This window comes from Olea europaea, chromosome 7 (assembly GCF_002742605.1).
Source record: "Olea europaea var. sylvestris chromosome 7, O_europaea_v1, whole genome shotgun sequence".
Taxonomy (NCBI): domain Eukaryota; kingdom Viridiplantae; phylum Streptophyta; class Magnoliopsida; order Lamiales; family Oleaceae; genus Olea; species Olea europaea.
In genome coordinates, this window is record NC_036243.1 from 11984529 (window position 1) to 12001572 (window position 17044).

The 17044-nt window shown below is 30.5% G+C and overlaps 1 protein-coding gene across 1 annotated transcript; it reads right to left on the bottom strand.

The window, feature by feature from the left end:
• Positions 1-4312: 4312 nt before the first annotated feature.
• On the bottom strand, positions 4313-6047 carry LOC111397899. The gene is made up of 3 exons (XM_023024863.1): positions 5216-6047; positions 4713-5117; positions 4313-4569 (listed from the first exon to the last, which is right to left on the bottom strand). The coding sequence occupies exons 1-3, from the start codon at positions 6045-6047 to the stop codon at positions 4313-4315; spliced, it is 1494 nt and encodes a 497-aa protein (XP_022880631.1).
• Between the last annotated feature and the right edge of the window lie 10997 nt (positions 6048-17044).

Genomic DNA, 17044 nt, shown 5'->3' on the forward strand with positions numbered 1-17044 from the left:
TGAAACCGTCGCATGGTACTTGATCAATACTAAAAATCCTGCATCAATCTCACTTGAAAATGAAACTTGTTGTTGGAGAAATATCAGCCTATAATCAACGAGTCCCGTAGATGTGTTTTTAGCCAACAACCACTGAATAACAAATAAACATTCAAATAGCAAAACTTCTCCTTTTCATTGAGACATACTTAAATGTGACAAATCAAGACAATCATAAAGGCATTTCAGGCTTAGCACAAAATCATGTTGCCCACACATTAACAAATTACCCATTACAAGAATTATAGCCTCAACATGAAATCATGTTTCGTCCTTTCAATAACAAAAAAACTTATTGAATGAAACCTAAGAATTAAGCCAAATGACTTGTTAATCCTCATTGCCAAAATCTCACCAGCTAACCAACCAATTACATAAAACCACTTCATATGTACCAACCAACACTAAATACTGTTTGGGATGAAAAGAAAATTGAAATAGGACGCGTATATGTTATAAATCAAGAAAATATACCTTAATCAATAAGTCTAATACAGCTATTTGGCCAAGCAACAATACTTTCTATGGCTTCATTAAGGGTGCGGAATTCATCTGTGAGTCTGTATAGAGTCAAATTACCCATATAGACTTCCTCGACCCAAACCTTTCAACAGTCTCGACCGAGTGGCAAGTGTTCTTGGGTCTGTTGTGGCAATCTTTCCTTCTGCTATGGCTTCTTCCTCCTCAAACATGTACCAATGTAACAGTTGACATCTTGCATTTGTCTTTAGGGTAGTACTTCCTTGGACACCGCTTCCTAGGTGTGACTACAAATTCATAATAAATAAAAAGTATTCTTTTTAAAATTAGAATGCTATAAATTGAATATATATTAAATAAATATTTAATAATATAGGAAACGGAAACCTGAGTAAAAGCATTTGAATTCCTATCCTCCACATTTTGTATAATCATACAAAAATTACAAAAGTTATTATACATGTAATTGACTATATAAAGCTATATAATCATGAAATATATAAAAAGTAACTACTTATAACCTGCTGAGAAAACATGATAAATGCTTCCATTTTTTCTTCTAATACCCTACCCTTTGTGCTTGAATCTGTAATTGGCTTTCAAATTCTCTAACTCTCCTACTACTTTGTATTTATCCATCTACCTTTGATGGTACAACTCCAAATCCGAGTCTCCTAACTCTCCCATGACGTTTAGGACCTAAAACTCGAGCGATAGCATAATCATGGATGGAATCTTCGACAAGCGTATCGAAAATTGATGTGGCACAATTTTCAATCCTTTTCTGCACTTATGAAACTCAAATCAAATACTATCAAGTGATACAACTAATAAATCAAATTATACTTAAATTGAACATTGGTATAATACACATACCAAAGTTTCAACAACTGCTTCATTAATTGATTTTCCATCTTTTCTAAGATGTCCATATTTTCATACTTCTGTTCTTAACATTTTTAAATGTGGATTCTTTTTTTTATCTGCAGTACAAATGTAGTAATCACATATATTGAAATTGGACGATTCAAGTAAGAAGACATGATATGCTCTTAAGAAGTACCATTTCATAAGCCACACGTGGATGACCCTTTATACCCATAGTATGGAGAAGCTTCTGATTAGTTCGCATGTTGCTGAACCTAGGACTTTTCTCCTATTGACAAAAGAACGAAGTATAAAACAATAATAATTAAAATAAGGGTTAAACTTTACATGCAAACATACTTACATGAAAATCAGCAGAAAGAGTATCCTCAACAAATTTAACCCAGACTTCTTCAGAGTTGACATTCTTCGGTATAAGAAGGGTAATAGTGCGTGCTCTATTCACCGATGATTCAACTTGAGTTCTAATTTATTTTCTCAATCTTGATTTGAATGTCCTCTAGTACTTTTTCATACATTGAAATGTCATTCTTTGATGACAATCACCGACATTGAACATTTACTGTATTTGTGCATAGGCATGAATTTAAGATTTAAGAAAATGGTATCATTAAGAAAAATAAATACAACATAATAATCTTAAAAGGTAGTTACGAAATGTTACATGTATAAAAGTCCAAAGCTCCATTTTAGTCTCTTCATTCACTAAAGTCCAATATTTAATTACAACAGACACATGTTCTTGTACCATAGCCCCAGCTACACCAAAAAAAATTTCCAAGTTCTGCCCAACAACTTGGCCATATTCATTGAATTCTAGATATCTTTTGATAATTATGTTCAGGAATCATCTTCACTTGTGTTGGACCTCTTTTCTTTTTCGGAGTATTTGCAGTTGTTGGCAACATGGTTTGCTCATCATTAATTGGACTAGTTACAGTATTATCTTGTTCACTAGAATTGTTTAGTCTCTTACTGGTCTCTCGAATTTCATTAGCAATTGCAACTCTTCTTTTAGAACTCTTCGAAGTTTGTTTAGTTGGCTTTGAGAATACAACATGGAAACATAAGTTAAACGCAATTATTTTCAAAACTAAGCATATATCTTACGTATTATAAGAAAACACAATTACTCGAGCCTTATCCATACAACAAAATGTATTTCGGATTGAAACGATTCTCTAGAGCTAGAATAAAAACCTACAACATAAAAAAATGGATGTTATTCAACACTTCATCGCAATATGAATGGATAGATAAATCACATGTCAAAATATTCTAGAAAAATAGATCATTATGTTAAAAGTATGTTGTCTACAAAAAAAGGGAGTTGTCAAACTACTTTACGTATCACACAATACGCCTTCAACATCTATCCTTGCATAATTGCATCTTCATCATGGTTGTCTGTAATTGGTTGTGATATATCTAGTGGAATAGTTACCTCATAATTAGTATCTTCTTCCAAATGAAATGCATCAAAGTCTCTTTGTGGCGCTTGCAAAGTCACATACCAACTGGATGTTTCATTTTTCCTAAAATAAAATACTTGTTTCGCCTGTGTTACCAAAATGAACATATCATTTTCAAATTATTTGTGTCCCTCGTTAAGGTTAACCAAAGTGAATCCATCTTCTTCTTTTTTTATTCCGTTCACAATATTTACCCAATTACACTTGAATATTGGAACATGAACCGTATTATAGTCAAGCACTATAACATCATGCAAAACTCCATGATAAATAATTTGCCCAACTATTTGTGCATCATCTTGTGCATTAGATCTACATATGGTCGTTGCTTCAACTAAAACGCTACTATTTTGGCGAGATTTTTCTGCATCTTTAGTGTGAAATCGAAGACCATTTATAACAAAACTATAATATAACATGGATTGATATCTAAGACCACGTGCAAACCACTTCCAATTGTTGGAAACTTTGTCCGTCAATAGCTGAATTTAAATCTTTTATTATGTTAAAAATGTTAGAAATAAAAGAACAAATAGCACAACTTTGAGACATTTATTTGTTAATGTGTATTCCAACCTTATCATCCAACTAGGTAGCAAAAGCATCAGTGTGCTTCTTATTCAATAAAGTCTCATTTCTTTCCAGTCGTTTGTCAAAACTCTTCAATTCATCCATATGCATCCTAAGGTGAATACAATATATCAAAAAATATAGTTAACTACTTAAAATTATTGAACTCGATATTTAATAAACGTACTCTATGTATGGTTGAACTTCTGTGCTATTCAGTAACACGTAGCGATGAGCATTTTTCAACATCTCATTGGATAGTATAATTGTCTTCTCTTTAGAAATTGTACGCTCCACAACTAGGAAATTAGTCTCGTATTCTTCATTACATACAGGCTTAGAACCTATTTTAGATGCTTATGTTACATATTTGCTACAAAACTTCGCATTTTTTTCAACAATATATTGTTCAGCTATGCACTCTTCAGACCTTGTACGATTCATAACATACCCATTCAACACTTTCATATATCTCTCAAATGAGTACATTCAACGATATTGTACTAGTCCACATAGACAAACTTCTCTCTCAATATGGATTGTTAAATGAACCATTATATCAAAAAAGGAAGGCGGGAAGTACCTTTCCAACATGCATAAAGTTTTAGAAATGTCCTCCTCTGATTGTTCAACCTTATTTCTATCTACAATTCCTTGAAAAATGAACTCAATTTAAAAATGGAATTCCTTGGTCCTTTAGGTAGAAGCCCTCTCAACGCAACTGATAATAATTGTTGCATTAACTTATGACAATCATGAGACTTCAACCCAGCTATCTTACATTCTTCCATCGATAAGCAATTTCCAATATTAGATCCATAACCATCGGGTAATCTCAAGATAGCAAGCTTTTTGCAAAAAAATTATTTTTCTGCTTTTGATAAGGTGTGAAGAGCAGTTGGTAGATAAAATTTATTTCCTCCACTCTGAGGATATAAATCATGCCTAATATTCATTTTTTCCATGTCCTTACGAGAGTTAATGTCATCTTTAGATTTTCCTTTGACATCCAAAAGTGTACTAATGATGCTTTCACAAATATTCTTCTCCACATATATCACATCCAAATTATGACGTACAAGTAAAGTATGCAAATCAAATTCCAATGGATTCATAAACACTACACACAATTATAAGTATTGAATAAAAATGAAAGAAATATCACAATAATTACCTTTCAATATAGTAGATTGAAAAATATTGACCTCTTCTTCCATTTTACATTAGATTGAGCTGTATTCTTCTTCCTCTTCCGCTTCCCACTTTTTCCCCAGTCATTTGTAATTTTATCAACTTCTATAAAATCTTCTTCATCATTTCTTATCTGTGGCCTAATACCATGTTCAATATGTTCATTAAACCATCTTCTTTTCATATGAAATGAATGATCAAACGCGAGAAATTTTCTATGTCCTATGTACGCAAACTTCCTATCATGTTTCAACCATAGTGAACATGTACTCTCACGACAAATAGGATATGCAATTTTTCCTTTGACGGGCCATCTAGATATATTTCCAAATGCAAGAAAATCATGTATTATCAACATCAAAAGAGCTTTTAAGTTAAATGTAGACTTTGTAATAGCATCATACATGTCAACCCCATCATTCCATAACAACATTAAGTCGTCTACAAGTGGTGCCAAATAAACATTTATATCATTACCTAGCTGTTTTGATCCCAGGATCAATAAACTCAACATCAAACTTTCCTTTGACATGAAAATTGAGGGAGACAAGTTATATAAAGTTAATATTACTGACCAACAACTATATTTAGAGCAAGATCTTTGAAAGGATTAAATCCATTAGTAGCAAGACCTAATCTAATATTCCGAGGATCGGATGCAAAATGTGGCGACCTTCGATTAATCATTTCCCAACTCAATGAATCAACTGGGTGCTTAATCTTACCATCTGAACTTTTATTATTTGAGTACCATGGAAGTTGTGTTGACATCTCATATATTCCAAACATCCTCTTCAGTCTTGGTATTATAGGAAAATAATGCAAGACTTTGGCTGGGATGTTTTTCTGAATTTTTTTTGTCTGTTTGTTAATTTTCCATCTCGAGCAACCACATTTTGGACATAATTCAACATGCTCAAACTCCTTTCTATATAGACAACAATCATTTAGGCAAACATGTATTTTTTTGTAGCCAAGATCAAATATATTGACAAGTTTTTTCATTTCGTAAAATGAGTCTGGAAGTGTATTATTCTCTGGCAACATGTCTCGAACAAGATTTATAAGTTCAACAAAACCATTATCCGATAACCCATGTGAAGCTTTATGTTTAAATATTGTAACCGAAGCTAACATCTTTGTAAATGCCCTGCAACTAGGATATAAAGGAGTTTCAGCATCATCAACTAAATTTTCAATCTCTTTATCTCTTCCATCGGGACGGTTTTTAGGATCTACATCATGTTGTGTATAGAAATCCTTAAACATCCTACTTGACTCAGGCCTTTCTACAACATTTTGATTTGATGCACGTGGTTGCTCTCCATGAAATACCCAAGTAGTATATGTAGGATCCATACATTTAATAACCAAATGTTCATAGACTGTATCATAATGATGATACATTAGATTCCTACACTTAACACAAAGACATACTATCATTTCTGAATTGCATTTTTTATGAGCTCGTTCAATAAAATTCTGTGCTCCATCGCTATATGGTCTTAAAAATTTACGAGTAAATCTTTATGATCATTATACATTGAAATCATTTTCATTTGGTAACTAAGTTCATAAGATCTAATTTCAGATGATAACATTGATAAGTGCAGCCACTCTTTGTTTATTATACGCAAAGCTATTATCCAACACCGAACATCGCAATATTCAAAAAATAGACATACAGGATTAAGTTCCAACTAACAAATATCAATAGGACAAAAGTGAAATAGTAGAAAGAAGAAAATTGACACAATATATCTTAGGTATAAAAGCAATTCTCCTTTGGCAAAGAAGAAGTATGCCTTTGCATGTACACCTTGCCAACTAAATCAATCAATGATATAATTTATTAAGCCGACAAGGCAACAAAAATAATTTATAAGGCCAACAAGGCAATAACAACAATCCAAAAAAAGGCCCATAAGTTATGATTCTCATTCCTCTCCAATGGATTGAGCTCCCTTTTTGTATTGATAGCCCATTCATCAATTGTTCCTAGTACGACAACGTTAATAAGCTTACTGAATAGAGAACCTAAAAGCCAAGAGTCGAGGTAAAAGCATCCAAACTTCTAGGGGCACAAAAAGAATTCTACATACATCAATCTTGGCTTCTTCGTTAAAGTCGACACTACATAGGGGAAAAATGATTAACAAACTTCTAAAAATTGCTGTCCATCTTCATCAATCTTAAGGACACACAAAGAATTCTACATACAATTCAAGAAATCTATGTCAACAGCCTTGCAAGTACCCTCAGCATATTAGCTTTTTGGGAATTTAATAATTTTATACAGAAAATTCTACATACGATTCAAGAAAAATACCACAAATCTTGGTGGGTGCTTCAAGTTCAAGAAAATTGGGCTGACTAACAAAAATTTCACGAGAAGCAACACAAAGTTGCTTGAAAACAGCTGGGGATTAAGAGACGAAAAAAGCATGAAATTAAGAGAGGACTTACTAGCAACCCTTGACCGTGGAAAATTGGTGACCGACGTCGACGATTTGGTAAGAAAATGAGAGAGGCGAAGCTGTGGGACTGTGGACGTGAGAGAGAGAGAGAGATGGGAGATAGGTTAGGCGCTGTGGAGATGGAAGATTGTGTTTGGAAGTCTCGTGAGTGGCTGTCGGGACTTGGGGTGAAATTTGAGGGTTTTTCTTCATTTCGTAATGTTCAATAACGTTGCAAAAAGTTTCATTTTTCACAACGTTCAATAAACGTTTCAAAAGGGGAAGTTTTTGCAATGGCCAACAAACGTTGCAAGAGACGAGTTTCAACAACGTTTGACAACGTTGCTATAAAATTAACTTTTTGCAACGTTTAATGAACGTTGCAAAAACTAAAACTTTTCGCAACGTTCAATAAATATTGCAAAAGGGGAAGTTTTTGCAACGGCCAACAAACGCTGCAAAAGACGAGTTTCAGCAAAGTTCATCAAACGTTGCTATAAAATTAGATTTTCATAACGTTTAATAAACGTTGCAAAAACTAAAAATTTTCCCAACGTTTAATAAACGTTGCGTAAGGCGGGATTAGAAACATCTACATACAAAATGTTGCCGAAGCTCAATTATGTTAATTAATGGCAACATTTGTTTATTAAAATTTGTCGTAAGCCCCTTTAGCAAAATTCAACTACCGAATGTTGTCTTTTATGTATTGCAAATGATGATTTTTGGTGTAGTGAAAGTTATGTTTAAGTCTTATTTTCAAAGCTTACGAATGTTTATGCTTTTGTGACATTTATCCATGATTTCATCGTTTGCATGCAAAGTCTTAGTGCACTAACTTCCATGTTGAATTTGTCAGAGAATTTGAGCTATAGATTCTGTCCACAAACTAAGCCATCCGAAGCCTTTTATTCGAGGCAGTATGAGGCCCACGGTCGAGTTTCTTGTCAAATGTTAGGGCTCTACATATTCCTTTCCCTAGGGTAGCCTTGACGGCCGTTGCATTCTATTGGTCTAAGAAGGATCAGCAATCTAAGAATAAATATCTTTTATAATATATGGGCACGTGATGGGACCCTTTTCATGGATGATGTGGCATCCAAGCGGAGCATGGTTTTTTTAGTACGTAACATTAGTTCCTAAGTTGAGTTTCATATTTATATGCATAGAAGATTTTTTTTTTAATGTTTATTCCACTCTAATATTTAAATTTTTAAAGTGAAATTTTAACCATTACACAACTTTTCTTACTCCTCTAAGTATTGTACTAAACAAGATTTGAAAAATAGTAGATAAACATGTATTGATTCCAATATATTTATATTGGAAGGAATATGAAGCTTGAAAATTTGTCTCGGTGTGTTTTTCAAGGCATTTATGCCAAAGAGAATTGAAAGTTTGTATAATTGGCTCCATCCATTGCTTCTCTTTTTAACCTATTTATATCGAAGGAAATCAAATGTTGAGACAATTAATCGAATTTCTCAATGAATGTAAGAAGCTCAAGGAAGTTTGTGACCTGATGACGACCGAAGTCCTGATGAACAGGGACCGTAACTTTAACGGTCATAAGGTAGTGAAATTCCTTGTCGGGTAAGTTTCGACCCACACGAAAGGCGTAATGATCTAGGCACTGCCTTGGAGAGAGGCTCATTGAAATAGACATGTATGTGAAAATGCGACTAATTGCACTTGAATAGAAAGTATGAAGTTTCACTGTTCCATGGGTTAGCAAAATAGACCCGTAACTTTAGGAGAAGGGATGCTTACTCACAAAGGGGGTCGTAGTGATCGGACCCAAGCTATGGACGATGATTTTCAAATCTCGCAGAACAGAGTTTGATACGATGAGATAGTAACAAAGACTCATTACTCACCCGTCTGCCACTGGAAATACCATTTCTCGTTCGACTTGCATGTGTTAAGCATGCTGCCAATGTTTATCCTAAGCCAAGATCGAACTGTCCATAAGATTCATAGTTGCATTGTTTATAGCTTCCTTGTCTGTAGACAAAGAGGATTCAGAATTGTCTTTAGTTTATGTTCAATGAATCGGTTGATAGGAATCGTGAGATGGATAAATGTTACAAATGATTAATCAATTTCGTTATATATGTACTTGTCACTTTATCTTTGTTCGTGTCATATATAATGATAGATGAATCAAAAGATTTCAATTGAACTTATTCTTTCAATTGATATTTTTGCAAATCTAGGGATAATTTTTTTCGTTATCTTTTTTTGAGAACCACCTAAAGGTCCAACTAAAAAGATTAAATGATTTTGCAATGAAGAATCTAATAGAACAAATACAGTTAGAAATCACATAGAAAGAATTACAAAAGAGAAAAAAAAAAAAAGTAACCTCAGAAATAAATATTAGCCTTAACAAAATAAGTTATAATGCTAAAAGATTAGAAAAATGGCAAATATTAAAAAGAAGAAATGCTCGATTAATCTCTATATTACCTTTTGTTTTATAAATTTTTCATTGAAAGAATCTACACAAATATATTTTTATCTATTATTAATATTCTCAGAATGAAGAGAAAATTATTTCTTGAATCAACAAAAAAAATATATGAATAAATTCATTTACAATAATGAAACAAGTCAATAAATAATTAATAAAAAAATCAATATCCAATTGAGTTTATTTTGACTATAAAAAAAATCACTTTATAATATTAGTAACATTAAGATATATTCACATATTTTTTATGACTTAACGTACTTATCACAAGCATATGTATTTGACAAATTATCACAAACCCAAGTTATTAACTTGTATAAATTAACTTACTTGTTAAGTATGCCGCCAACGTTCACCCTAAGCAAGGATTGAACTCTCCATGAGATTAATAGTTGCATTGCTTATAGCTTCCTTGTTTGTAGACAAAGAGGATTCGAAATTGTCTTTAGTTTATGCTCAATGAATCGGATGATAGGAATTGTGAGATGGATAAATTTTACAAATGATAAATCAATTTCATTTTATATGTGCTTGTCACTTGATCTTTGTTCATGCCATATATAATGATAGAAGAACCAAAAAAATTCAATTGAACATATTCTTTCAATTGATATTTTTGCGACTTCAGGGATAATTTTTTTTGCTAACATCATACTATGGTTTATCAAAGTTTTCTAGTGAAAAATTAATAGACGGGCTTTTTTGAACCTAAACAACATATTTTTGCATAAAATTACATCATCGAAATGGCTAAAAGTAGAAGGAAATATTTGATGAAAGAGGAGTCACTTAGCTAAGGCTCAGGGATGGCTAGTGATCGCAAGCAACAAACAGTTTGAGGTTGGGAATGTGGGACGCCTATTCTTGGCGAGAATTAAAATGGCATCGGAGAAAAGAGAAATATACATCATTTTTTTTATATATAAAATTGAGTTAGGGTTATAACTATAAAATTATTTTGGTATCATAATGAAAAGTATATTTTAATTAGGATATGCATAAAATGTTGTGTAAGAATAATATCTGTAGCGGTAATACAATCCTTTTTAGTTTTTATTGGATTAATGCTATATTTGTAAATTTGTTGTGGTGTATTTATTGAAAATATTTTTCAGTTATGGTGTGATTATAATGTGGTGTAATAAGTAAAATTTGTAGTGGCAATATAATTACTCTTTGTTTTTATATAAGTGCTGGTTCACCTACTTATGTCTTGTTAATTATACTCATTTAAATTAGATATTGTAAAGTTGTTTTAAGTTTTGGCTATTTTCCGATTTCACGTGTGAATTAAAGAATTGTGATCTCGAATGACTTTTATTATCATAAACCATCATAAGTGTTAAGAAACAAAGATTGAGGGTAAAAGTACCAATAGTATAAAAGTTAGGATGGAGATTGAAATCAAGCAAAAAGTAAAAGATATAATAAGAGAAGAAAAATAGGAATAGAAAGGGGAAAAAAAGGGAGAATTGGTTAAATAGTCTAATCAAACCATTTATTTGGTTAAATAATCCCCTCTCAATGTTTCTTGGTCAAATGGTCTGCAATTATAAAATACAATAGATAGAAATGTCAAATGTCATAAATATCCTCACAAATACATTCGATAAAAATGTCAAATGTTATAAATATCCTCACCATTAGAAAAGGCATTTACACCCTTATCAATTTAATTAAATCCTTAATTCAATTCAATTTTTGGGCCCAAAATCACAACCAACCGTTTTCTTCTCTTTGGTTTTCATGATTCCATATAAAATCAAGTTCTTCATTATATTCTTCACCTATTTTAGGTATCTTTTGGACATTTGAACAATCGTTTGGTTACCATGTTATCTACATTGAAAATTCAATTGCATTTGAAGAAAGAAGAAATGTATTTTTACAAATCTCATGTACATTGTACTTTTGTTATTGAATATAATATGGAATTATATTTTAGAACTTATTGATTTTCATATTTACTGTATTTTTGTGTTCTGCAACGATTGAATGATAACGACACTCCAGCCGTTATCTATAGTTTAGAAAATCGCTACAGTCGTTATATTAAACAGGGAAATATAACCATCATCAGTTATGTATAACTTAAATGAGTTTAACTTATTGTTTCTCGGGGTACAAATGAACCGAGGCTATTCATAATCCTATTAAACAAAAAACCGACACAAAAGTCGTTTCTTCTTAGTAACTTTATTTATGTCGTTCTATTGAATTATTATATATTTTGATTTATTTCCAATGCAATAACCTCAAACATTGGACCCCTAACATATATAAGACATAAAAGTTGATCATGTGACAAAAAACAGTTAAAATGATATAAAGTTGATGAATGCACAAGTTTTTCTATTGTTTTCATTAGAATGTAAATAATTATAGTATATCTCAAAATTTGTAAATGTCATTTTCATCTTACAACTTAAATAAGTTTAATTTATTGTTTCTCGAGGCACGGATGTAGCGTTGCTACTTATAATCATCTTTCAAAATAGAAAGACACGAGAGCCATTTTCTTTTTAGTAACATCACTTTTATCAATCTGTTAATTTCTTCTATATTTTTGATTTGTTTCTAATGCAACAATCTCAAGCATTGAACTTCTAATGTACGTAAGACATAAATGTTGATCGCGTGACAAATACCAATTGAAATGACATAAATTATATGATATAGAGTTGATGAAAGAATGTGATTCTATTATTTTATTAAAATGTAGGTAATAAGCAAGTTTCTCAATTTTTCTAAATGTGTCTCTCAAATTTTGTAAATATCATGTCCATCTTATAATATAAATAAGTTCAACTTATTGTTTCTCGGTGCATGATGGGACGTGACTACTTATAGTCGTGTTTAAAAATAAAACGATACAAGTGCTGTGCTTTCTCAGTCACTTGTGTCGTTTTGTTAATTTCTTCTATATTTTGATTTATTTTCAACAAAATGACATCAAGCATTGGACACATAAAGTACATAAGATAGCAATGTTGATTACGTGACAAAAAACGATTGAAAATGACATAGCTTATATGATATAGCCGATGAAAGTTGAAGTGGTTTTATTATTTTCATTAGAATATAAGCAATAAGAAAATCTTATCTTTTTTAAACGTAATGTCCATCTTACAATTTTAATGAGTTTAACATATTGTTTCTGAGGGTACAAATGGGGATGACTACTATTATTCATGTTTAAAAATATAATGACACGAGTGCTATTTTCTTCCCGTCACTTGTATCGTTCTGTTGATTTCTTCTATAATTTGATTTATTTTCAATATAATGAACTCAAATATTGGACAATTGGAATACGTATGATAGGAAGGTAAATTACGTGACAAAGAATGGTTGAAATAACATAAATTATCTGAAATAGTTGATGAAATCAGAAGTGATTCTATTACTTTAATTAGAATATAAGTAATGAGCATATTTATCAACTTTTGTAAATGTAACATCTGTCTTACAATTTAAATGAGTTTAATTTATTGTCTTTGGGGACACAAACGGGGTGTGACTGTTTATAATTGTGTTTATAAACTGAACAACATAAGGGTCATTTTCTGCTTAGTAACAACACGTGCTATTTTGTTGATTTCATATATTTTTTGATAAATTATACATGATAAATGTTAATCATATAACAAAAGAATGGTTGAAATGCTATAAATTATATGATATCGAGTTAGTGATAGCACAAATCATTCTCACATATTTCTCCTATATCATTCTAGAGATATGGATGTGCATGATTGCTTATATGTAAATGATAACACTTGTTCCATTTTCATAGACCTTTTTATTTTAATAACGGGACACGTTCTTTCTTAGGGATAAGTATATTTATAAACATAACAACACTTTTATCATTTTCATAAACATTTTCATCTTGGTAACGATGTTTGTTCTGTTCTCATGAAAGTTCGTAACAAACACAATGATATTTGTGTCGTTCTTATCTCCCTTTTATAAGTTTAGTAACGATACCTGTGTCATTCACATAGATGCTTATATTTCTATTGTCACATGTGTCATTATCATGGAATAACAATAAACTAAAAATAAATGTATAAATGAAATGCAAACATTTAACTTAAAAGACATCAACAAAAATCTAGGAAAAATCAAAATAACGATACTTGTTGGATGTCGTAGTATTATAAAAATCAAAATGTAGAAAAAATCAACAGAACAGCACAAATATCGTTTTTGAGATGACACAACCCTTGTGCTATTATGTGTGTAAACACGAGTATAGGCCACCACGTCTTATCTATAACCTGAGACCCAATAAATGGAACCCATTGATGTTATTTATAACATGGTCAAACTTTCTATGTTACATATGTTAGGAAGCTTACTATTAAAAGCTGTTTTGTTAAAAAAAAATCGAATATAGGTGAAAATCTCGAAATGACACAAGTGTCGTTACTGGGCATGAAAATGACACTTATGTACTGTTACGTGTATAAACAGTCACTGCCTATTCGTTGTCTAAAAAATAATAAGTGAAACTTATTTATGTTTAACATGCACATGATACGTACAAAAAGTTGAGAGATATGTTTATTAACTTAATTGATACATATGAGTAGGACAACTTATACTTTCACCATTTCAATAATATAAAAGCTATGTTATTTGAATCGTTCCTGACAAGTCAATCCTTCTGTGTTGTATATGTTATGGAGTCCATAAGGTCATTTCGTTGAAAAAAATCAAATTATAGCAGATAACGACTATAGTGTAGTTTTGCGTTGCAGATAATGATTGGAGTGGCGTTTTACATTTTCGATAGCATTTGGAGTGTTATTATTATCCAATGATTGTAGACAACAACAAAAAAAAAATACATTAAATATGAAAACAATACCAACTAAATATTATTTAATAATAAAAATACAACCTACATGAGATTTTTAAGAATATCTTTCCTCTTTCTTCAAATGTAAATTTGATTTTCCAATGTAGCCAAATTCTTGTTCAAATACTCAAAAAATAACCAAAAATAAATAAAGAACATGATTAATGATAGCAAAAATGGCGACTTAAGAAAAGACAATAGGTGATTATAATTTTGAGGACCTAAAATTGAATAAAAGGAAAATAGAGGGAAGATGTTATTTAAAAAAATAGAAATAATAGAAACTAGGATTCTACAATGAATTTGGAGGAAAAATGACAAGATAAAGTGAGGAAAATTGGAGGTTTTTTGTTTCACCATGGCCACCCAACTTTATATTTAATATCACCATGATCACCCAATTTGATTTAGTTTAATCATGGTTACCCAATTTTATATAATGTTTCATCATAGCCACCTAATTTCATATAATATTTCACCGTGACCACCCACTTTTATTTTTACCATTTTTACTAATTTTAAAAGGGATAAAACAGTAACTTTGTACTAATAAAAAATAAATTAAAAAATAAAAGTTTTTTAATTATAAAATAATTTTTTATTTTATTTTATTTTTCTGAGTAACTTTAAAAAAAAAAAAAGTTATTATTATTTTTCTAAAGAGCTTTATTTAAATAACTTTTTATTTTATATTATTTCCCGAGTAACTTTTTTTTAAATAAGTTTTTATTTTATTTTAAAAACATTTTTAAATGAGTTTTTATTTATTTTTTCTAAGTAAATTTTTTTAAAACAAGTTTTTATTTTATTTTTTTTAAGTAACTCTTTTTTAAATAAGTTTTTATTTTATTTTTTAAAATAAGTTTTTATTTTTATTTTATTTTTTAAAATTTATTTTATATATTTAATGCAAAATTACCATTTTTCATCTTTTAAAATTAGTGAAAATGGTGAAAAAAAAATTGGGTGGAAATGACAAAACGTCATATAAAATTGGATGATCATGATGAAACGTTATATGATATTGGGTGATTATGATGAAATAAATTAAATTTGGTGGTCATAGTGACACTAAGGGTGTGTTTGATACACCAAAATTTTCCATGAAAAATGGAAAATCAATTCCAATTCCATGTTTTTACTTGTTTGACGTCTCTATTTTTTCATGGAATTCATTTTCTAGCTTTTTATGCCACCTAGGATTTTTCTTGCTTTTCAAGGAATTCTCAGTTACTATAGAACTTTTTTATTTTTTTTTCGAATTTTTATTGAGTAATGAAAACAAATTCTAAGAATTACTGTAAAAAAATATTTCTCTTTAGCTGTCAATTTTCATGTAAAACAAAGTCAACCAAATACAAAAATAGATGATTTTCTTGAATTTTTTTTGTTGGTAATGGAAACAAATTTTATCCCCAATACTAGTAAATTCTATCCCTTTAATCAACAATTTTAATGTAAAATAAAGTTAAATGAACATCAAAAAATATTTTTATTTCTACATTTTCAGTGAAAAATTATATCAATTAAACACAATAATTTACAATTCTCATGAAAATAATTTTTAGGCAATTCAATTCCCTGAAATTCATTTTCTTTTCACCCAAATTCTATCTTCGTAATCAAACGGACCTTAAGTATAAAATTGGAGGCCACAATGAAAAAAAATTAAATTGAGTGGCCACGATAACACCAAATATAAAGTTGTATAGCCATTGATGAATTTAACCCGTTTTGTAAAGGTACTAAAGACTACTAGTTGATTATAAGTTTGTCCAGCAATAGGAATATCACTAATTTAGGTTATTAGTATTAAGAACTTAAATTATTTCATAAGACGAATTTTAATACACAACTTAAAAACGTGGGGCATCAATTTTTTGTTCTCCAAATCCTTCAAATTCGTGGAAGAGACCCAACAATTCAAGTTCTTTAGAAATCAGGTTATTAGAAAATTATTTTAAGTATTATATTTTCATAATTTAAGTAACTGGAAATTAAACTTAGGGAAGAGTTCACATTTCAAACGTTAAGTTTACCTCAATTCAAGAATCAGATAGATACTTTTAAAATTCAAAAATCATGTATATATTTAATTAATTAAAATTATTTATTAAATATAGATAATAAAGTCACAATTACACGATTAATGGTTACATATTCATAGTAATAGGTCACATATTTATTTACTGGTCACATATCGACAAATTAAATGATCACATGATTATTTTGTAGTCACAAATCAAAAATTTTGTAGGTCACATTTTATTTCGAAATCACGGATCATTCAAATTACATGTCAGATATGTCATAATTTATCGATCACAAATTATTTTGGCCACAATTATCAAATTTTAAGTTCGAGTTGGTCACATGTAACCAAATAGTTGGTCACGGATCAAATACTAGTTTATATTTCATGCCACTTTTCACAACACTCACCTCGTCCCCGTCATCAGCCACCATCTCGGCGTTGACACTACAATCTACCACCACCATCAGTTCTACTACCAACAAGAACCACCCAATTCCTCCCACACAACCAAAACAAGACCACCACCACCACCACCACCACTCAAGATCCACCTCCACCGCCACTAGAAACCAC